Raw genomic sequence first — 21,016 nt, forward strand, 5'->3', positions numbered from 1 at the left:
ATACAGCCCGAGGGGGTCTATACAGTTCCCATGCCCCTCGGTGCACTATGGCTGAAAGGTCATAGACAGTGACTCTTCCCCATTACCCCTTTGTGGTGGCTGCCCCAAGCTTTAGTGCGTCCCTCAGCACCTAGTCCTGGACCTTGGAATGTGCCAGTCTGCAACACGCGGTCAGGGACAACTCTTAGCACCAGACCAACAGGTTTCAGGCAGACCAAAGAGCGTCTTTCACCGAGCTGATGATCCTCCAGCTGCAGTTGATGTTAGTCTCGGGTGTGTACCCCACCCCCCCGCCCCCCCCCAGGGTAGAGCACCGGGATAAACCCCGACAGAAACCGGGGTGGCAGAGAAACACCTCTGACCGCACGTCCGTCAGGCGTTGGTCAGCACATAACGGCCTGCGGGGAAAGGAGCTGGTGGCTCCCGTCGGGCAATGAGGGAGATGCTTCCTGCACACCCAGAGTGTCTTCTCCCCCACCCCTTCCGCATGCTGCCCTCGAGGTGGCTGTGGGGGGGAGGGGGGGGGAAGTGACCACTGCTCCTCCTCATCGCTGCCTCTCGGGACTTGACCCAGCCTCGCTTCCCTGCCCTCGAGGAGCTGCGGCTCTACAACCCTCCCTGACCCTCCAGCCTGCAGGTGGTCATCTCCTGCTTCAGCAGGAGAGAGCCATTCACGTACCCATCCCGGGAAAAAAAAAACACAAATTCTTCCAGAACGTTCTCGGTCCTCAAAAGACGAACCGTTTTCTGTCGTGAAGCGTCGAGGGACATGTCGAGGTGCACACCAGGCACAGGGCGGTGCAAGGGATCCCGCTGGGCGAGGGGACAGAGATGGGCGGGCCGTGGCGTGCGGAACAACCGGCAGCCGGTTTTGAAAGTGGCTGGACGGGCCGAGGCTCAGGGAGTGACAGCCCAGGCTGTGGGAAGCACCGCCCTACCTTGTCACGACACGTTACACAGCCGGCAGCCTTGTCGATGAGCCAGGCACAGGATCCAGGGCGTAGAGCCCACAGGACAGGCACCACCCCGTGGACATGGTGCGCTGACGACATCAAAGCTGGGGAACTCGGCCGGATGGAGAAACAGCGACCGCCGGGCCTCGGACTCGCAGAAGATCCAGTAAGCCTGTTAGAATGAATCAGAGCCGCACCGCACAGGGACAGGCCACTCGGCCCATCTGCTCTGTGCTGGTGTTTCTGCTCCACGCCATACTCCTCCCGCTCCCCCACTGACTTCATTTCTCCCCCCCCCCAACGCATCACCATATCCTCCTATTCCTTTCCCCCTCGTGTGTTTATCCAGCTTCCCCCCACCTCTTCAATACATCGACCACTATTCACCTCGACCACTCCCCATGGGAGCCAGTCCCACATTCTCCCCGCGGGAGCCAGTCCCACATTCTCCCCGCGGGAGCCAGTCCCACATTCTCCCCGCGGGAGCCAGTCCCACATTCTCCCCGCGGGAGCCAGTCCCACATTCTCCCCGCGGGAGCCAGTCCCACATTCTCCCCGCGGGAGCCAGTCCCACATTCTCCCCGCGGGAGCCAGTCCCACATTCTCCCCGCGGGAGCCAGTCCCACATTCTCCCCGCGGGAGCCAGTCCCACATTCTCCCCGCGGGAGCCAGTCCCACATTCTCCCCGCGGGAGCCAGTCCCACATTCTCCCCGCGGGAGCCAGTCCCACATTCTCCCCGTGGGAGCGAGCCCCACATTCTCCCCGCGGGAGCCAATCCCACATTCTCCCCGCGGGAGCCAATCCCACATTCTCCCCGCGGGAGCCAGTCCCACGTTCTCCCCGCGGGAGCCAATCCCACATTCTCCCCGCGGGAGCGAGCCCCACATTCTCCCCGCGGGAGCGAGTCCCACATTCTCCCCGCGGGAGCCAGTCCCACATTCTCCCCGCGGGAGCCAGTCCCACATTCTCCCCGCGGGAGCCAGTCCCACATTCTCCCCGCGGGAGCCAGTCCCACATTCTCCCCGCGGGAGCCAGTCCCACATTCTCCCCGCGGGAGCCAGTCCCACATTCTCCCCGCGGGAGCCAGTCCCACATTCTCCCCGCGGGAGCCTGTCCCACATTCTCCCCGCGGGAGCCAGTCCCACATTCTCCCCGCGGGAGCCAGTCCCACATTCTCCCCGCGGGAGCCAGTCCCACATTCTCCCCGCGGGAGCGAGTCCCACATTCTCCCCGCGGGAGCGAGTCCCACATTCTCCCCGCGGGAGCGAGTCCCACATTCTCCCCGCGGGAGCGAGTCCCACATTCTCCCCGCGGGAGCGAGTCCCACATTCTCCCCGCGGAAGCGAGTCCCACATTCTCCCCGCGGGAGCGAGTCCCACATTCTCCCCGCGGGAGCGAGTCCCACATTCTCCCCGCGGGAGCGAGTCCCACATTCTCCCCGCGGGAGCGAGTCCCACATTCTCCCCCGCGGGAGCGAGTCCCACATTCTCCCCGCGGGAGCGAGTCCCACATTCTCCCCGCGGGAGCGAGTCCCACATTCTCCCCGCGGGAGCGAGTCCCACATTCTCCCCGCGGGAGCGAGTCCCACATTCTCCCCGCGGGAGCGAGTCCCACATTCTCCCCGCGGGAGCGAGTCCCACATTCTCCCCGCGGGAGCGAGTCCCACATTCTCCCCGCGGGAGCGAGTCCCACATTCTCCCCGCGGGAGCGAGTCCCACATTCTCCCCACGGGAGTGAGTCCCACATTCTCCCCACTCCCCGTGGGAGCGAGTCCCACATTCTCCCCGCGGGAGCGAGTCCCACATTCTCCCCGCTCTCTGGGTAAAGAAGATTCTCCTGAATTACCGCGATTGGATTGATTCATGACTGTCATATATTGATGGCTTCCGAGCTCTGGTCTCTCTCACCCCACAAGTGGAAAAATCTTCTCTATGTCTACTCCAGTACTGAGGGAGCGCCGCACTGTGGGAGGGTCAGCGCTGAGGGAGCGCCGCACTGTGGGAGGGTCAGCGCTGAGGGAGCGCCGCACTGTCGGAGGGTCAGCGCTGAGGGAGTGCTGCACTGTCGGAGGGTCGGTGCTGAGGGAGCGCCGCACTGTCGGAGGGTCAGCGCTGAGGGAGAGCCGCACTGTCGGAGGGTCAGCGCTGAGGGAGCGCCGCACTGTCGGAGGGTCAGCGCTGAGGGAGCGCCGCACTGTCGGAGGGTCAGTGCTGAGGGAGAGCCGCACTGTGGGAAGGTGAGCACTGAGGGAGCGCCGCACTGTGGGAGGGTCAGTGCTGAGGGAGCGCCGCACTGTCGGAGGGTCAGTGCTGAGGGAGTGCCGCACTGTGGGAGGGTCAGTGCTGAGGGAGCGCCGCACTGTCGGAGGGTCAGTGCTGAGGGAGCGCCGCACTGTGGGAGGGTCACTGCTGAGGGAGCGCCGCACTGTCGGAGGGTCAGCGCTGAGGGAGAGCCGCATTGTCGGAGGGTCACTGCTGAGGGAGCGCCGCACTGTCGGAGGGTCACTGCTGAGGGAGCGCCGCACTGTCGGAGGGTCAGCGCTGAGGGAGTGCTGCACTGTCGGAGGGTCGGTGCTGAGGGAGCGCCGCACTGTCGGAGGGTCAGCGCTGAGGGAGCGCCGCACTGTCGGAGGGTCAGCGCTGAGGGAGGGCCGCACTGTGGGAGGGTCAGCGCTGAGGGAGCTCTGCACTGTCGGAGGGTCAGTGCTGAGGGAGAGCCGCACTGTCGGAGGGTCAGCGCTGAGGGAGTGCCGCACTGTCGGAGTGTCAGTGCTGAGGGAGTGCCGCACTGTGGGAAGGTCAGCGCTGAGGGAGCGCCGCACTGTGGGAGGGTCAGTGCTGAGGGAGCACCGCACTGTGGGAGGGTCAGTGCTGAGGGAGTGCCGCACTGTCGGAGGGTCAGTGCTGAGGGAGAGCCGCACTGTCGGACGGTCAGCGCTGAGGGAGTGCCGCACTGTCGGAGGGTCAGCGCTGAGGGAGAGCCGCACTGTCGGAGGGTCAGCGCTGAGGGAGCGCCGCACTGTCGGAGGGTCAGCGCTGAGGGAGCTCTGCACTGTCGGAGGGTCAGTGCTCAGGGAGCGCCGCACTGTCGGAGGTTCAGTGCTCAGGGAGCGCCGCACTGTCGGAGGGTCAGCGCTGAGGGAGCTCTGCACTGTCGGAGGGTCAGTGCTGAGGGAGAGCCGCACTGTGGGAGGGTCAGCGCTGAGGGAGGGCCGCACTGTGGGAGGGTCAGCGCTGAGGGAGCTCTGCACTGTCGGAGGGTCAGTGCTGAGGGAGAGCCGCACTGTCGGAGGGTCAGCGCTGAGGGAGTGCCGCACTGTCGGAGTGTCAGTGCTGAGGGAGTGCCGCACTGTGGGAAGGTCAGCGCTGAGGGAGCGCCGCACTGTGGGAGGGTCAGTGCTGAGGGAGCACCGCACTGTGGGAGGGTCAGTGCTGAGGGAGTGCCGCACTGTCGGAGGGTCAGTGCTGAGGGAGAGCCGCACTGTCGGAGGGTCAGCGCTGAGGGAGTGCCGCACTGTCGGAGGGTCAGCGCTGAGGGAGAGCCGCACTGTCGGAGGGTCAGCGCTGAGGGAGCGCCGCACTGTCGGAGGGTCAGCGCTGAGGGAGCTCTGCACTGTCGGAGGGTCAGTGCTCAGGGAGCGCCGCACTGTCGGAGGTTCAGTGCTCAGGGAGCGCCGCACTGTGGGAGGGTCAGCGCTGAGGGAGCGCCGCACTGTCGGAGGGTCAGTGCTCAGGGAGCGCCGCACTGTCGGAGGTGCTATCTTTCTGGTGAGACGTTAAGCCAAGGCCCTCAGCGCCCTCTCAGGTGGGTGTGAAAGATCGGGAAAAAAGCGCGGTGGGGTGAGTGGATGCAGGGGGCGGGGGGACAGTTCCGGGTCATCACCAAGTTACTGTATGTGGGATCTTGCCGTGCGCAGATTTCCTTGCCTGACGACACCTTGAGGAACGGGCTCGCGGAGCTGCTGTAGCTCCCCAAGGGGCAAAGAGGGGGAGCTGTCCGCTGGCGACTGGAGCGCGAGGTCCTCCCGCACCTCGGCCAGCACAGTGAGGTCAACCTCACCGCGGGTGCCGATCGATTGGCCGGCGTTCAGATCCCCAACCTTCACCCCCGCGCCCACCCTCCCCCCTCGAGCTGGAGGAGAGGCGCTCGGCTGTTTGGGAGGGGGCAGTGAGGAGTCAGCCCCGTCGCTGTGTGTGTGTGGTTGGGGGCGGGGCGGGGGGGGTCTGGAGTTACGTGTAGGGCCGGACCGGGGTAGGGATGGCCGATTTCCCTCCCTTAATGGGCCGTGAGTGAACCAGAGAGGTCTTTGCAACAGTCGGCTTTGGTTGACTCGATCGATACCCAGGACGAGAGGGATTACCTCATGCGGAAAGGTTGGACGGACTGGGCTTGTTCCCACTGGAGTTTAGAAGAGCGGGGGGGGCGGTGGGGGTGGGGGTGGGGGGTGGGGGGAGGTTGTGATTTAGTCTGGTCAGCCTTCCCTGAACGGCTTCAGAAGCACTTACACCCTCCCTTAAATAAGGAGACCGGTGCCGTACACAGTTACTCCAGATGTGGTCTGACCAGCGTCCTGTATGACCAGATGTGAAGTACTGTGTCCAGTTCTGGTCTCCTTATTTAAGGAAGGATGTCAAAGCGTTGGTGGGGGGTGGGGGGTGGGGCTGCGTGCGGTTCAGAGGAGGTTGACTCGATTGACCAGATAGGACAGAGCGTTTGGAAAGGGCCAGGAATCTCAACTTCAAGCACATCGGATAAAGGGACGACAATGAGAAAGGGGACAGGAAGTACAGGACTGAAGGTGTTGTATCTGAATGCACGCAGTATATACGAAATAAGGTAAATGAGCTTGTGGCGCAGATTGAAATTGGCAGGTATGATGCGGTGGGCATCACGGAGACATGGAATGAAAGGCTTAACATTTGAGGAACGTTTTGAGGACTCTGGGTCTATACTCGATGGAGTTTAGAAGGATGAGGGGGGATCTGATTGAAACTTACAGAATACTGAAAGGCCTGGATAGAGTGGGACGTGGGGAAGATGTCCCCATCAGTAGGAGAGACTAGGACCCGAGGGCACAGCCTCAGAGTAAAGGGAAGACCTTTTAGAACAGAGATGAGGGGAAACTTCTTTAGCCAGAGAGTGGTGAATCTATGGAATTCATTGGCACAGAAGGCAGTGGAGGCCGGGTCATTGAGTGTATTTAAGAGCGAGATAGATAGGTTCTTGATTGGTAAGGGGATCAAAGGTTACGGGGAGAAGCTGGAAGAATGGGGTTGAGAAACTTACCAGCCGTGATTGAATGGCGGAGCAGACTCGATGGGCTGAATGGCCTAATTTCTGCTCCTAGGTCTTATGGTCTTCTACCATTTGCCGGGGTGGGATTCGAACCCGGGTCCCCAGAGCGTTACCCTGGCTCTCTGGGTTGCCGGGGTGGGAACTGAACCCGTGTTCCCTCCCCCCCCCAACACCACCCTCCCAGAGTGTTAAGCTGGGCCTCTGGGTTACTAGCCCAGTGACACGACCTCTACACGTTACCCCCACCCCTCCCCTCCCCCCGCTGCCCCTGTTCCGGGTTCCCGGCCGGATGAGGGAGGTGGGGGGGGGGGTATGGCCTTACCTTGGGGCTGTCTGGACGGGTGGTAGACCTGCAGGTCGAAGGGCTGGGTGTTGGTCCTCTGCACGACTGTGACGTTGTGCCCTGTCCACTTGTTGGCTTTGGCCAGGGTGTTGGTCCTCCAGTCGGTCCAGTAGACCTCTCCCCCGTACAGCGTGACCGCAAAGGGGTGCGAGAGGTACTCGTGGCCCCGCAGCACCTCGATCAGCCGGCTTCCATCGTAGAGCGCGGAGTAGATGGCATCCGACCTGCGGGCAAGAACCGGAATCGGCGAGGGTCAGACTGCAGTGTCAGGAGAGAGAGAGAGAGAGAGAGAGAGGGGCGGGGAGAGAGACAGAGAGAGAGGGGCAGGGGAGAGAGAGAGAGAGAGAGAGAGAGAGCGGGGGGAGAGAGAGAGAGAGAGGGAGTGAGCGGGAGAGAGAAAGAGATAGAGCGGGAGGGAGAGAGCGAGAGCGGGAGGGAGAGAGCGAGAGCGGGAGGGAGAGAGCGAGAGCGGGAGGGAGAGAGATAGAGCGGGAGGGAGAGAGCGAGAGCGGGAGGGAGAGAGCGAGAGCGGGAGGGAGAGAGCGAGAGCGGGAGGGAGAGAGCGAGAGCGGGAGGGAGAGAGCGAGAGCGGGAGGGAGAGAGCGAGAGCGGGAGGGAGAGAGCGAGAGCGGGAGGGAGAGAGCGAGAGCGGGAGGGAGAGAGCGAGAGCGGGAGGGAGAGAGCGAGAGCGGGAGGGAGAGAGCGAGAGCGGGAGGGAGAGAGCGAGAGCGGGAGGGAGAGAGCGAGAGCGGGAGGGAGAGAGCGAGTGCGGGAGGGAGAGAGCGAGAGCGGGAGGGAGAGAGCGAGAGCGGGAGGGAGAGAGCGAGAGCGGGAGGGAGAGAGCGAGAGCGGGAGGGAGAGAGCGAGAGCGGGAGGGAGAGAGCGAGAGCGGGAGGGAGAGAGCGAGAGCGGGAGGGAGAGAGCGAGAGCGGGAGGGAGAGAGCGAGAGCGGGAGGGAGAGAGCGAGAGCGGGAGGGAGAGAGCGAGAGCGGGAGGGAGAGAGCGAGAGCGGGAGGGAGAGAGCGAGAGCGGGAGGGAGAGAGCGAGAGCGGGAGGGAGAGAGCGAGAGCGGGAGGGAGAGAGCGAGAGCGGGAGGGAGAGAGCGAGAGCGGGAGGGAGAGAGCGAGAGCGGGAGGGAGAGAGCGAGAGCGGGAGGGAGAGAGCGAGAGCGGGAGGGAGAGAGCGAGAGCGGGAGGGAGAGAGCGAGAGCGGGAGGGAGAGAGCGAGAGCGGGAGGGAGAGAGCGAGAGCGGGAGGGAGAGAGCGAGAGCGGGAGGGAGAGAGCGAGAGCGGGAGGGAGAGAGCGAGAGCGGGAGGGAGAGAGCGAGAGCGGGAGGGAGAGAGCGAGAGCGGGAGGGAGAGAGCGAGAGCGGGAGGGAGAGAGCGAGAGCGGGAGGGAGAGAGCGAGAGCGGGAGGGAGAGAGCGAGAGCGGGAGGGAGAGAGCGAGAGCGGGAGGGAGAGAGCGAGAGCGGGAGGGAGAGAGCGAGAGCGGGAGGGAGAGAGCGAGAGCGGGAGGGAGAGAGCGAGAGCGGGAGGGAGAGAGCGAGAGCGGGAGGGAGAGAGCGAGAGCGGGAGGGAGAGAGCGAGAGCGGGAGGGAGAGAGCGAGAGCGGGAGGGAGAGAGCGAGAGCGGGAGGGAGAGAGCGAGAGCGGAAGGGAGAGAGAGAGAGCGGGAGGGAGAGAGAGAGCGGGAGGGAGAGAGAGAGCGGGAGGGAGAGAGAAAGAGCGGGAGGGAGAGAGAAAGAGCGGGAGGGAGAGAGAGAGAGCGGGAGGGAGAGAGAGAGAGCGGGAGGGAGAGAGAGAGAGCGGGAGGGAGAGAGAGAGAACGGGAGGGAGAGAGAGAGCGAGAGAGGGAGAGAGAGAGCGAGAGAGGGAGAGAGTGAGCGAGAGAGGGAGAGAGAGAGCGAGAGGGAGAGAGAGCGAGCGGGAAAGAGAGAGCGAGCGGGAAAGAGAGAGAGAGCGGGAAAGAGAGAGAGAGCGGGAAAGAGAGAGAGAGCGGGAAAGAGAGAGAGAGCGGGAAAGAGAGAGAGAGCGGGAAAGAGAGAGAGAGCGGGAAAGAGAGAGAGAGCGGGAAAGAGAGAGAGAGCGGGAAAGAGAGAGAGAGCGGGAAAGAGAGAGAGAGCGGGAAAGAGAGAGAGAGCGGGAAAGAGAGAGAGAGCGGGAAAGAGAGAGAGAGCGGGAAAGAGAGAGAGAGCGGGAAAGAGAGAGAGAGCGGGAAAGAGAGAGAGAGCGGGAAAGAGAGAGAGAGCGGGAAAGAGAGAGAGAGCGGGAAAGAGAGAGAGAGCGGGAAAGAGAGAGAGAGCGGGAGAGAGAGAGGCAGCGGGAGAGAGAGAGGCAGCGGGAGAGAGAGAGGCAGCGGGAGAGAGAGAGGCAGCGGGAGAGAGAGAGGCAGCGGGAGAGAGAGAGGCAGCGGGAGAGAGAGAGGCAGCGGGAGAGAGAGAGGCAGCGGGAGAGAGAGAGGCAGCGGGAGAGAGAGAGGCAGCGGGGGAGAGAGAGGCACGGGGGAGAGAGAGGCACGGGGGAGAGAGAGGCACGGGGGAGAGAGAGGCACGGGGGAGAGAGAGGCACGGGGGAGAGAGAGGCACGGGGGAGAGAGAGGCACGGGGGAGAGAGAGGCAGCGGGAGAGAGAGAGGCAGCGGGAGAGAGAGAGGCAGCGGGAGAGAGAGAGGCAGCGGGAGAGAGAGAGGCAGCGGGAGAGAGAGAGGCAGCGGGAGAGAGAGAGGCAGCGGGAGAGAGAGAGGCAGCGGGAGAGAGAGAGGCAGCGGGAGAGAGAGAGGCAGCGGGAGAGAGAGAGGCAGCGGGAGAGAGAGAGGCAGCGGGAGAGAGAGAGGCAGCGGGAGAGAGAGAGGCAGCGGGAGAGAGAGAGGCAGCGGGAGAGAGAGAGGCAGCGGGAGAGAGAGAGGCAGCGGGAGAGAGAGAGGCAGCGGGAGAGAGAGAGGCAGCGGGAGAGAGAGAGGCACGGGGGAGAGAGAGGCACGGGGGAGAGAGAGGCACGGGGGAGAGAGAGGCACGGGGGAGAGAGAGAGAGAGAGGGGGTACTTTTTTCCCTTTTTCTCCATTCATGCGGTGTACGCGTCGTGGGCAAGGCCAGGATTTGTTGCCCGTGCCAAATTGCCCTTTGACCTCGAGTGGGCCACTTGGCTATTTCGGAGGGGCCGTTAAGTGTCAACCCCATCGCTGTGTGTGTGTGTGTGTGTGTGTGTGTGTGTGTGTGTGTGTGTGGGGGGGGCCTGGAGTCACGTGTAGGGCCAGACTGGGGTAAGGACGGCAGGTTTCCCCCCCTCTCCTAAAGGGGACGTTAGTGACCCCAGACGGGTTTTCGGGACAATCGATGATCGTCATCACGGCCACCAATACCGAGGCTCGCATTCAATCCCAGGTTCCCCTGCGTGGGTTACCCCCAGCCTCCTCGGTGGGAGAGGTCGCGGGTTTGGAGGGGAAACAGGCCGTTGGATCCGACAGGTCTAAAACGGTCCCCAAGACGCTACTCGTCACCCCTGCCATCCCGTCGACCTCATCCCGGCCTTTCCCACTGGTCTTTTTATCCCCCACTTCTCTCACGTACTCGTTTATTTTCCGTTTTCGAAACGTTTTGACTCTTCGACAACTGGTTAACTGGAAAGATGAGTAGGGCCATTTGGCCCCTCGAGCCTGCTCTACCGCTCAAGTGGCTGGTGGCTGATCCACCTCAACCCCATTGCGCCACGTTACCCCATATCTCTATCGATCTCTGTCTTGACTATACTCAATGTCTGAGCCCTCCCCCACCCCCCCACCGCTCTTTGGGGTTGAGATTTTCGTAGATTCACCACCCGCTGAGTGAGATAATCCCTCCTAATCTCAGTCCCAAATGGCTGACCCCCTCATTCTGAGATTGTCCCAGGTTTCAAGCCCAGCCGCAACCAGAAGAATAATCCTTACTGCATCTTCTCTGTCACACCCAGGAAAAGTTTTTGAAGTTTCAATGAGGTCACCTCTCATTCTTCGAGACTCAAGAGAACACAGGCCCACTCTCCTCCATCTCTCCTCAAAAGGACAGACCCGCCATCCCAGCAATCAGCCTGGTGAACCTTCACTGTGCCCCCTCTAGGGCGAGTATATCCTTTCTTAGATAAGGAGACCAAAACTGCAGACACAACCCTCCAAGCGTGCCCGAACTCGGGTCCTACACCAGACATTTTTACTCCTGTTCTCAAATCTTCTTGCAATTAAACCTCTCTGGTCTCCATAACCCTCGGTTAGACCACACCTGGAGCACTGTGCACAGTTCCGGTCTCCATATCCCTGGGTTAGACCACACTTGGAGCACTGTGCACAGTTCCGGTCTCCGTATCCTGGGGTTAGACCACACTTGGAGCACTGTGCACAGTTCCGGTCTCCGTGTCCCTGGGTTAGACCACACTTGGAGCACTGTGCACAGTTCTGGTCTCAAGTTCTGTCGAAGGGTCATGAGGACTTGAAACGTCAACTCTTTTCTTCTCCGCCGATGCTGCCAGACCTGCTGAGTTTTTCCAGGTAATTCTGTTTTTGTTTTGGATTTCCAGCATCCGCAGTTTTTTTGTTTTTATCTCTGGTCTCCGTGTCCCTGGGTTAGACCACACTGGGAGGACTGTGCACAGTTCCGGTCTCCGTGTCCCTGGGTTAGACCACACTGGGAGGACTGTGCACAGTTCTGGTCTCCGTATCCCTGGGTTAGACCACACTTGGAGAACTGTGCACAGTTCCGGTCTCCGTATCCCTGGGTTAGACCACACTCAGAGCATCATCCTCCCGGTCCTTTGAGGAGATGCAGGCGGGGGGTGGGGAGGGGCTGGGGGGTGGGAGGGGGAAGTTTCGATCGCTCGCTACGCCCTTAGGTGACACTCTGCCCTACCTGGCATCAATCCAGAGAATGCGGTGCTCCAGGTAATCCACAGTTAGTCCGTTGGGCCAACCCCCGGCTCCCAGCTCCTTGTGGATGGTGCGTCTCCCGACCCCGCTCATCGAGGCAGCCTCGATCCGTGGCAAACTGGCGTCCCAATCCGTCCAGAACAGTATCCTGCCGGGAAGGAGGGAAAAGGTCAGGGGGACGCTCGGTGCACAGACAGACCGACTGGGGGTTCTAAAGCGACCAGACTGGTGGTCAAATAGATTCTAGTAGCTCATGGGGTGGAAGGCTCAGGGTGGGGGGGTAGCATCCGGGACTCAAGATCCTCAGCGAGTGATCAGCCCACCCCACCCTGCCTCGAGGAACAGCAGGAGGCCATTCACCCCATGAGCTATTAGGATCTTACACACAGGAACAGGAGGAGGCCATTCAGCCCCTCTCCTTCCTCGAGCCTGTTACACAGGAACAGGAAGAGGCCATTCAGCCCCTTGAGCCTGTTACACAGGAACAGGAGGAGGCCATGCAGCCCCTCGAGCCTGTTACACAGGAACAGGAGGAGGCCATTCAGCCCCTCCACCTCGAGCCTGTTACACAGGAACAGAATGAGGCCATTCAGCCCCTCGAGCCTGTTACACAGGAACAGGAGGAGGCCATTCAGCCCCTCGAGCCTGTTACACAGGAACAGGAGGAGGCCATTCAGCCTGTTGAGCCTGTTACACAGGAACAGGAGGAGGCCATTCAGCCCCACCTCCTCGAGCCTGTTACACAGGAACAGGAGGAGGCCATTCAGCCTGTTGAGCCTGTTACACAGGAACAGGAGGAGGCCATTCAGCCCCTCGAGCCTGTTACACAGGGACAGGAGGAGGGTCTGCCGGGGAGCCGGCAGTTTGAGACACCTCCACCGGGGCAATTGGGCCCCGACTGACCCCTGGGCTGCGTTTACTTAACAACGGCCGGGCCCTGTGAGCTCGGAGGGGTGACGACGGGTCCTGGGCGCTGCTGCCCGTCAAGGGGGTCTCCATTCACAGGTTACCAACCCGTCCCGGGGGTCCAAGGCGATGGCGCGCGGGTGCTCGATGTCCCCCGCGATCAGCGTCGTGCGCATCGAGCCGTCCAGCTTGGCCACCTCGATCTGGTCCAGATTGCTCTCCACCCAGTAGATGTTGCCGGCGATCCAGTCCACCGCCAATCCCTCAGGTGTGGCCAGTCCATACTGTACAACCACCTCAACACTGCTCAGGGCTGCTTGGGGGGGGAGGGAGAGAGGGGGGAAGGGAGGGCGCGGGGGGGGGAGAGTGGGGAAGGGAGGGCGCGGGGGGGGGGAGAGTGGGGAAGGGAGGGCGCGCAGTGGATGGGGTGAGCGAGCAAGAGAGAGGGAGAGACAGAGAACGGGAGAGAGAAACATGACATTAGAAAACTAAAGAACAAACACACTTGCAGACACCTTTAATGGATCATCAATGGATAGTGTTTGGCTGTGGGTCGGGTAAGGAGATATTATAGACAAGCAACTGTATGTTTGGTCCATGAGGTAGGTTCTTAAGGAGTGTCTGAAACAGGGAGGAGGCGAGAATAGGAGGGGGCGAGAGAGAGAGAGAGAGAGAGAGAGAAAGAGATAGAGAGAAAGAGAGAGAGACAGAGAGAGGGAGAGGGAGGGGAGGCAGAAAGAGAAAAAGAGGGAGAAAGAGAGAGAGAGAAAGAGTGGAAGAGAGTGAGTGTGTCTCAAAGTGAGAGAGTCAGAAAGAGCGTGAGGGTGAGAGAGGGAGGGCGTGAGGGTGAGAGAGGGAGGGCGTGAGGGTGAGAGAGGGAGGGCGTGAGGGTGAGAGAGGGAGGGCGTGAGGGTGAGAGAGGGAGGGCGTGAGGGTGAGAGAGGGAGGGCGGGAGGGTGAGAGAGGGAGGGCGGGAGGGTGAGAGAGGGAGGGCGTGAGGGTGAGAGAGGGAGGGCGTGAGGGTGAGAGAGGGAGGGCATGAGGGTGAGAGAGGGAGGGCGTGAGGGTGAGAGAGGGAGGGCGTGAGGGTGAGAGAGGGAGGGCGTGAGGGTGAGAGAGGGAGGGCGTGAGGGTGAGAGAGGGAGGGCGTGAGGGTGAGAGAGGGAGGGCGTGAGGGTGAGAGAGGGAGGGCGTGAGGGTGAGAGAGGGAGGGCGTGAGGGTGAGAGAGGGAGGGCGTGAGGGTGAGAGAGGGAGAGCAGGAGGGTGAGAGAGGGAGAGCAGGAGGGTGAGAGAGGGACGGCGTGAGGGTGAGAGAGGGAGGGCGGGAGGGTGAGAGAGGGAGGGCGGGAGGGTGAGAGAGGGAGGGCGTGAGGGTGAGAGAGGGAGGGCGGGAGGGTGAGAGAGGGAGGGCGTGAGGGTGAGAGAGGGAGGGCGTGAGGGTGAGAGAGGGAGGGCGTGAGGGTGAGAGAGGGAGGGCGTGAGGGTGAGAGAGGGAGGGCGGGAGGGTGAGAGAGGGAGGGCGGGAGGGTGAGAGAGGGAGGGCGGGAGGGTGAGAGAGGGAGGGCGGGAGGGTGAGAGAGGGAGGGCGGGAGGGTGAGAGAGGGAGGGCGTGAGGGTGAGAGAGGGAGGGCGTGAGGGTGAGAGAGGGAGGGCGTGAGGGTGAGAGAGGGAGGGCGTGAGGGTGAAAGAGGGAGAGCGGGAGGGTGAGAGAGGGAGGGCGTGAGGGTGAGAGAGGGAGGGCGTGAGGGTGAGAGAGGGAGGGCGTGTGTGAGAGAGGGAGAGCGTGTGTGAGAGAGGGAGAGCGTGTGTGAGAGAGGGAGAGCGTGTGTGAGAGAGGGAGAGCGTGTGTGAGAGAGGGAGAGCGTGTGTGAGAGAGGGAGAGCGTGTGTGAGAGAGGGAGAGCGTGTGTGAGAGAGGGAGAGCGTGTGTGAGAGAGGGAGAGCGTGTGTGAGAGAGGGAGAGCGTGTGAGAGAGAGGGAGAGCGTGTGAGAGAGAGGGAGAGCGTGTGAGAGAGAAGGAGAGCGTGTGAGAGAGAAGGAGAGCGTGTGAGAGAGTGTGTGTCTGTGTGTGTCTGTGAGAGAGTGAGAGTGTGTGAGAGAGTGAGAGTGTGTGAGAGAGTGAGAGTGTGTGTGAGAGACTGAGAGTGTGTGTGAGAGTGAGAGAGTGAGAGAGAGTGAGAGAGAGTGAGAGAGAGTGAGAGAGTGAGAGAGTGAGAGAGTGAGAGAGTGAGAGTGTGAGAGAGAGAGAGAGAGAGAGAGAGAGAGACATGGATGAAGGGAATTGGGGGCCAGGTGGAATGCAAGGCTGCCAGTGCTTTAGCTAATGGAAATCGGGGATTGGAAATGAATGACTGACCAGAATTGGAGGAGCGTAGGGATCTCGGAGGGCTGTAGGGGCTGGAGGAGGTTACAGAGATAGGGAGGGTTGTAGGGGGCTGGAGGAGGTTACAGAGATAGGGAGGGTGTGTCGGGGACAGGAGGAGGTTACAGAGACGCCGGGTCTTCACTCACCTCGCGACGAGACCCCTTTCCCGCCGATGGACTGCTCTCCAGACCTGCCTTCCATCTTCCAGGGCAGCTCTGCAGCAACACAACACAACACACAGTGAGGCACACACACAGGGCTCAGAAAGACCGAGAAACCACACCCAGCCCCACCTCACATCTCCCCAGGGGGACGTGCACAGGGGGAGCCCGGTCACCGGTCACTCCCACCCGGCCCGGCCGGCCGCTCAGTTCGAGGGTAGTTAGGGGCGGGCAACGAGCGACACCCACGTCCCCTCATCGGGTTATCAGGGGGGAGACAGCAGGGTGAACAGAAAAGCGGGGTGTCATTTAAGCAGAGAGAGAGAGAGAGAGAGAGAGAGAGAGAGGGACTGCTGCGGTACAGAGGGATCTGGGCGTCCTGGTGGATGAATCACAATTAGTCAGCGTGCAGGCGCAGAGAGTGTTAGGAAGGTCAATGGAGTGTCAGCCTTTATTACAAAGGGTTGGGGGAGGGGGTGGAGTATAAAAGTCAAGGGGGGAGTCTTGCTCCAGCTGTACAGGGCGTTGGTGAGACCACACCCAGAGCCCTGTGGACAGTCCCAGTCTCCTTACTTAAGGGAGGGGGAGGGCGGACTGGCATCGGGGGCCGTTCAGAGAAGGTTCGGTCGGCTGATCCCTGGGACGAAGGGGGGTTTGTCTCATGGGGAAAGGTTGAGCAGGTTGGACCCTGGACCCCGTTGGGAGTTTAGAAGAACGAGAGGTGATCTTATTGAAACAGGTCAGAATCTGAGAGGAGGGGGCTTGACAGGGTGGATGCTGGGAGTATGTTCCCCCCCACCTCTTGTAGAGGGGAATCTACAACGAGGGGGGAGGAGGAGGGGGGCACAGTTTCAGAATAAGGGGTCTCCCATTGAAGACGGAGACGAGGAGGAATTTCTTCCCTCAGAGGCTGGTCAGTCTGTGGAATTCTCTCCCCCCCACCCAACCCCCCACCCCACCCAGAGAGCAGTGGAGGCCGGGTCAGTGAATATACCCGAGGCCGAGTTAGACAGGTTTCTGATCGACGAGGGGGGGGGTCGAGGGTTATGGGGGTGGTGGGGGGGAACAGGTCAGGTCGGGTTAGCCGTGATCTGATTGAACAGGGGGTGGGGGGTTAGCAGGCTCGAGGGGCCGAATGGCCTCCTCCTGCTCTGGTTTCGCAGGCTCGTGTGCTCTGCGGTTGCTCAAAGGGGTGGGGGGGGCATCCAGTCGTTGCAGTTGAAAAGTGGACAAACACGAGACAATGGAAGGACTCGGGCTCGTTTGAGAAGGGGAACCATGGACCCGCACCCAGCGTCTCTCACCCCGACCGTCAAAGGCGTTCCTCCTACCCGTTAAGCGCTGCTCCCGGCACAGAAGCTGGCCATTCGGCCCATCTGCTCCGTGCTGCCGTCACACATTCTACCCCCCTCTCCGGGTAAAGGGGTTTCTTCGGAAGCCGTCCGACTGGATTTATTGGTGACCCGTCTTCCATTGATGACCCCCCCCCCACCCCCACCACCACCACCGCTGGTTCTGGTGACCCCCAATTTCCACGACTGGCCAATCGAACGACAACTGAATCTTAAAGATGCTTCCCCCCCCGCCCCACACTCCTCTCAGCCCCAGTTCATCAGCTGATTGACATATCGGTTCAGTTACCTCCGCTCTCTGAGAGCTTCCCCCGGTAGATCTTGTCCTCCACCACATCCGTCCAGTACAGGGAGCTCTGGTTGAGGTGGAAATCCAGTGCGATGGTGTTCCTTAGGCCTGGGACCAGGACGCTATAGTCCCCCTTGCGCAGGTCAATCCGGCGAATCTCATGCCGGTTCGAGAAGATGATAAACGGCTTGAAAGGATCTGGAAGGAAGACGATGAAGAACCGAGGTTAGACCACACTTGGGAGAGCCGCACTGTCGGAGGGTCAGTGCTGAGGGAGAGCTGCACTGTCAGAGGGTCAGTGCTGAGGGAGAGCCGCACCGTGGGAGGGTCAGTGCTGAGGGAACGCCGCACTGTGGGAGGGTCAGCGCCAAGAGAGCACCGCGCTGTGGGAGGGTAAGTGCTGAGGGAGCACCGCACTGTCGAAGGGTCAGTGCTGAGGGAGCACCGCGCTGTGGGAGGGTCAGCGCCGAGGGAGCACCGCGCTGTGGGAGGGTCAGCGCCGAGGGAGCACCGCACTGTGGGAGGGTCAGCGCCGAGGGAGCACCGCACTGTGGGAGGGTCAGTGCCGAGGGAGCACCGCGCTGTGGGAGGGTCAGCGCCGAGGGAGCACCGCGCTGTGGGAGGGTCAGCGTCCAGCACAGTACACGCGCGCCTCACCTGAACTGGAGCAACTCTTCCCATCCGGCATCAGCGCCCAGCCGTCGTAGCAGGAGCACTTGGCGATCATCTTGAACTGCTCGCACCGCTGGCTGCACTTGAGGTGCTTGGCGCAGTAGCTCTGGATCTGGCACTTCTTCTTGTCCCCCTTCAGCTCCATCCCCAGCGGGCACGAGCAGATGATGCCCTCCCCAGGGGCCACTGTGCAGTTGTGGCTGCAGCCGCCGTTGTTCAGGGAGCACTGGTCTGCGGTAGAGAGAGCGGACCCGCCATCAAAAAACAAATCGGCCCAACCCCAAGAGCCGCGCAAAAGCCTCTGCTCTGTAGCCTTGCCGGTTACAGCACCTCAGGTGCCATTTCAGTCTCAACCACCCACTCAGGCAGTGAGTTCCAGACGCCCTCCGGCCTCCGAGTGGAAAAGCTTTTCCTCATACCCCCTCTCGTCCTTCTGCCAGACGCCTTAAACCCGTGCACCCCCCCCACCGGCCGGTAACTGACCCCCTCAGCTGGGGTAATGAGTCATTCCCTGTCTACCCTGTCCATCTCCCTCGTAATCTCGTACCCCTCAATCAGGTCAGCCTCCTCCGTTCCCAGGGAAGCAAACCCCAGCCCGTCCAATCCGATCTCTCCTCATGGCTGCAATTTTCCAGCCCTGGCCACATTCTTGTGAACCTCCTCTGTGCTCTCTCCAGAGCAATTCATGTCCTTCCTGTAATGTGGTGACCAGAACTACACACACAATTCTAGCTGTGTCCTCAACAGCGTTTTAAACAGTTCCAGCATTACACCCCCTGCTCTTGTATTCAATACCTCATCCCATAAAGGGTAGCATTCCTTTCTTTACCACTTTATCCACCTGACCTGCCACCTTCAGGGACCTGTGGACATGCATTCCAAGGTCTCTTACTTCCTCAACCCCTCTCAATACCCCCCCCTGTTTATTGAGTACTCCCTGGCTTTGTTTGCCCTCCCCAAAATGCATTACCTCACATTTCTCTGGATTGAATTCCATCTGCCACTTCTCCACCCGCTCAACCCAACCATTGGTCATCATTCTGGAGACAACAACTATCATCTTCACTATCCACTACAGGGCCAAGTTTTGTGTCATCTGTAAATTCCCCAATCCTGTCTCCCACATTTAAATCTAAATCATGAATATATACAACAAGCAGCAAAGGGCCCCAACACCCGAGCCCTGTGGAACACCAGTGGAAACTGTTTTCCATTCACAAAAACATCCATCGACCATTACCCTGTGTTTCCTGTCGCTGAGCCAATTTTGGATCCAACTCGCCACATTCCCCTGTATCCCAGGGGCTTTTACTTCTCTGACCAGCCTGTCATGTGGGACCTTGTCAAAGGCCTCACTGAAACCCCTGTAGACAACATCCACTGCACTACCCTCATCAATCCTCCCTGTTAGTCCCTCAAAAAATTCTACTAAATTAGTAAGAAACAATCCTTTCCTAACAAAACCATGCCGATTATCCCTGATCGATCTTTGCCTTTCCCAGTGACAGTCTATCCTGTCTCTCCGAATTGATTCCAATAATTTGTCCACCACTGAAGTCAGACTGACCGACCTATAATTTTCTGGCCCATCCCTCGCACCCTTTTAATTCATGAAGCGACGGACACAAGTTATACCAAGTACACTGCGATAGGCAAACAGTGCAGTGGCTTTTATTGCAAGGGGAATGTGGGATGAGAACATAGACATAAGATCAGGGGAATTAGGATCAGCAGTAGGCCATTCGGCCCCTTGAACCTGCTCCCCCATTCAATAAGATCACGGCCGATCTCACTCTGGCCATAACTCCACTTTCCTGCCTGTTCTCCCCCCTTCCCCCGCCCAACCACCCCCATAACCCTCGACCCGCTCGTCAATCAGAAACCAGTCTAACTCTGCCTCGGGTATATTCACTGACCCGGCCTCCGCTGCTCTCTGGGTGGGCGGGGGGGGGGAGAGAAATCCACAGACTGACCACCCTCTGAGGGAAGAAATTCCTCCTCGTCTCCGTCTTCAATGGGAGACTCCTTATTCTGAAACTGTTCCCCCTCCCCCCTCGTTCTAGGTTCCCACACGATGGGGGGCAAAACATACTCTCAGCATCCACCCTGTCAAGCTCCCCCACCTCCTCTCAGAATCTGATCTGTTTCAATAAGATCACCTCTCGTTCTTCTAAACTCCCAACGGGTCGAGGGCCCAACCTGCTCAACCTTTCCCCATGAGACAAACCCCCCTTCGTCCCAGGGATCAGCCAACCGAACCTTCTCTGAACAGCCCCCGATGCCAGTATATCCCTCCTTCAATAACTACTTCCCAATTGAAGTGTCAGGCATTGAGTGTTGTGGGAGCTGCACTCATCCAGGCGAGTGGGGAGTGTCCCATCCCACTCCTGACTTGTGCCTTGTAGATGGTGGACAGGCTTTGGGGGGAGTCAGGAGGTGAGTGACTCTCCGCAGGATTCCCAGCCTCTGACCTGCTCTTGTAGCGACAGTGTTTATATGGCTGGTCCCAGTTCAGTTTCTGGTCAATGGTAACCCCCAGGATGTTGATAGAGGGGGGGATTCAGTGATGGTGATGCTATTGAATGTCAAGGGGGCAATGGTTGGATTCTGTCTTGTTGGAGATGGTCATTGCCTCGTACTCGTGTGGAATGTTACTGAGGAATCACTGCGCAGGATGCCAACAAACCCGACCTGGAGGAGCACGGAGGAGGTTACAGAGATAGGGAGGGTTGTAGGGGCTGGAGGAGGTTACAGAGATAGGGAGGGGTGTAGGGGCTGGAGGAGGTTACAGAGATAGGGAGGGTTGTAGGGGCTGGAGGAGGTTACAGAGATAGGGAGGGTTGTAGGGGCTGGAGGAGGTTACAGAGATAGGGAGGGGTGTAGGGGCTGGAGGAGGTTACAGAGATAGGGAGGGGTGTAGGGGCTGGAGGAGGTTACAGAGATAGGGAGGGTTTTAGGGGGCTGGAGGAGGTTACAGAGATAGAGAGGGGTGTAGGGGGCTGGAGGAGGTTACAGAGATAGGGAGGGTTGTAGGGGCTGGAGGAGGTTACAGAGATAGGGAGGGGTGGAGGGGCTGGAGGAGGTTACAGAGATAGGGAGGGGTGTAGGGGCTGGAGGAGGTCACAGAGATAGGGAGGGTTGTTGGTTCCGGAGGGGGGTGTTACAGAGAGAGGGGGTGCGGTTGGGGAGAATGCCAGGCGGGGACACGGGGACACCTACCGCAGAGTTCACCCTCGTCCGAGCCGTCGGCGCAATCGTCGTTCCCATCACAGAGTTTCTCAGGCGGTAGGCAGACGGACACGTTCTTGGCGCAGGAGTGCGAGGGGGGCTTGCAGACCAGCGATTCACAGTTCTCCTCGTCAGAGTTGTCCTCGCAATCATTATCGCCATCGCACACCCAAGTCTTGCTGATACAGCGACCTGTCGGAGGGGGGTGGGGGGGGGTGAGGGGAGAGGAGCTTCGACCGTGAGTGCAATGCCGGGAATTAAAAGCCCCGCGTCACCGCGCTCTCCATTCAGCCCCTCCCGCCTGCTCCCCCACCCCACCCCAGCCCGTCCAACACAATCGCGGCTGACCCTCTCCCCCGACCCCCACCTTCCCCGCCCTCTCCCTCGATTCCCCCCCTCGAGCGCCCGAAAATCCATCGCTCTCGTGCGTCTCGGATATACTCGTCAACGGGGCGTCCACGGGGGGAGAGAACTCTGAAGGTTCACCAGCCCTCCCCAGCGAAGGAATCTCTCCCCCACCGTCTCGGTCCGAAATGGCCGACCCATCGTGCTGAGACTCTG

General features: G+C 60.7%; 1 protein-coding gene across 1 annotated transcript in view; it reads right to left on the minus strand.

Annotated features, from left to right (window-relative positions):
• The window catches only part of LOC121273234 (low-density lipoprotein receptor-related protein 1-like), a 428,870-nt gene that overhangs the window by 194,326 nt on the left and 213,528 nt on the right, over positions 1-21,016 (minus strand). The window contains exons 22-28 of the mRNA XM_041180254.1: positions 20,447-20,647; positions 17,213-17,458; positions 16,556-16,753; positions 14,900-14,968; positions 12,497-12,701; positions 11,466-11,630; positions 6,572-6,816 (exon numbers count right to left, since the gene is read on the minus strand). Of these exons, the coding sequence (XP_041036188.1) occupies positions 6,572-6,816; positions 11,466-11,630; positions 12,497-12,701; positions 14,900-14,968; positions 16,556-16,753; positions 17,213-17,458; positions 20,447-20,647 (1,329 nt within the window). The remainder of the gene's footprint in view (positions 1-6,571; positions 6,817-11,465; positions 11,631-12,496; positions 12,702-14,899; positions 14,969-16,555; positions 16,754-17,212; positions 17,459-20,446; positions 20,648-21,016) is intronic.

The sequence above is a fragment of the Carcharodon carcharias genome, chromosome X, assembly GCF_017639515.1.
Source record: "Carcharodon carcharias isolate sCarCar2 chromosome X, sCarCar2.pri, whole genome shotgun sequence".
NCBI classification, from domain to species: domain Eukaryota; kingdom Metazoa; phylum Chordata; class Chondrichthyes; order Lamniformes; family Lamnidae; genus Carcharodon; species Carcharodon carcharias.